Below are 1,624 nucleotides of genomic sequence, written 5' to 3' on the forward strand. Positions count from 1 at the left end.
TGGCTAATTATAGGCTGGTATATCCACACAGTGGAATATTTGCAGTTAGAAAATATATAAGAAATTAGATGTGCATGATGGACTTTAAAAAATAAAGCTAATTATAAAAAAAAAACAAAGCTAATTATAAGACTGCAATACATTATGACCTCATTTTGTACGTAAAGTAATTAAATATTGAAAGCATACACACCAAAATATTAACAGTCATTGTCTCTGAATGATTAAATTATTGGAGATTTTTTATTTTCTATATATTTCATAATGAACATATCTTAATTTTTAATATGAAAAACATCATGCTTTTACCTAAGAAATAAAGCAATAACTTTTCACCATGCCAGTGCCACACAGCTTAGAACTGAAAGCTCCATCAAAAGTGCATTCCAGAGAAGAAATTGTTTTTTCTTCAAGGACATTTTCTTGTCAGTGGGATGAGAAGGTGCTACCAAATACAAGCTATAGCTTCATAAATCATTTTTAAAAAATAAAACTTCACCCTGAGGACCAAACAGAGGAGGCCAAATTTCCACATATCGCTTGCTAACACTTCATATTCCTTTTTCTTTTTGATTTTTAGTGATTGCTATTAATGACCTAAACTGGCAGACCACAGCGATGTTCCGGCCCTTTGTGGAAGTTTGTATACTGGGACCCAATCTCGGAGACAAAAAGAGAAAACAAGGCACAAAGACAAAAAGCAACACGTGGTCACCAAAGTACAATGAAACATTTCAGTTGTAAGTCGTAAACCCAACTACTATCCAGCCACGCACTAGCCATTGTACAGCTAAACCTGTTGAGGGATTCAGGGTAGGAAGGGCACTGGGCTTTGGTAAGGAAAGCAAAACCTGTAAGTTTACAGATTCCTGTTCATCACTGATCCCAAGCAAATGAAGAAGGCTATGGTTTTAGTTCTTGTCTGTTCTTCGGTATCTGTTCAGTGCCTACCATGTGTCGGACAAAGCTTTAGGCACTGGGTATAGGAGACCTCTGCACTCACAGAAGTACTTCACAGAGCTGAGGCACATGTGATAAAAACACAAAGAAGTAAATGAGAAATTATCAGATAATAGTAAGCACTATGGAGAAAATTAAAACAAGGTGCTGTAATAGTGACTGGCTGGATGGTTAGATTGGGTGGTCAGGGAAGACTCTTCAAGCATGTGACTTTTAAAGTGAAACCTGAAAGAAATAAAGAACCAGTCATGCAGGTAATGGGGTTGAAAACATTCCAGGCCAAGGGAAGTAGCTAGTGAAGGGCTCTAAGGCAGAACAAGCCTGGCATACTTAAGAATATATACTTAACAGTATACAGTGGGCATGGGGGTGAGATAAAAGGAGTTTGGAGAAGTGGTCAGGGTGCAAGTACCATACCACACAGGGCTGTGCAGTCAAGGTCACGGAGTCTAGGCTACATTCTAAGTTCAAAAGAAAGCCCACTGAAAGGGATGAGCAATCTGTTTACATCTTTAAACTATTATGCTGTTTGCTGTATTGAAAAATAATTATAGGAAAGCAAGACAACTGATCATGTGAAGATAAGTTAGAAAGCAATTGCAATAGTCCAGGCAAGAGATAATAGTGACTTGGACTAGGTGGTATAAGGGGAGACAAAGAGAAG

At 37.7% G+C, this 1,624-nt stretch overlaps 1 protein-coding gene across 1 annotated transcript in view; it reads left to right on the plus strand.

Annotated features, from left to right (window-relative positions):
- UNC13C (unc-13 homolog C) overlaps window positions 1-1,624 on the plus strand; it is a 660,175-nt gene that overhangs the window by 651,917 nt on the left and 6,634 nt on the right. Inside the window, exon 30 of the mRNA XM_004374773.1 lies at window positions 581-740. Within this exon, the coding sequence (XP_004374830.1) occupies window positions 581-740 (160 nt within the window). The remainder of the gene's footprint in view (window positions 1-580; window positions 741-1,624) is intronic.

The sequence above is a fragment of the Trichechus manatus genome, unplaced genomic scaffold (genome assembly GCF_000243295.1).
Source record: "Trichechus manatus latirostris isolate Lorelei unplaced genomic scaffold, TriManLat1.0 scaffold00030, whole genome shotgun sequence".
In the NCBI taxonomy this organism is placed as follows: Eukaryota; Metazoa; Chordata; class Mammalia; order Sirenia; family Trichechidae; genus Trichechus; species Trichechus manatus.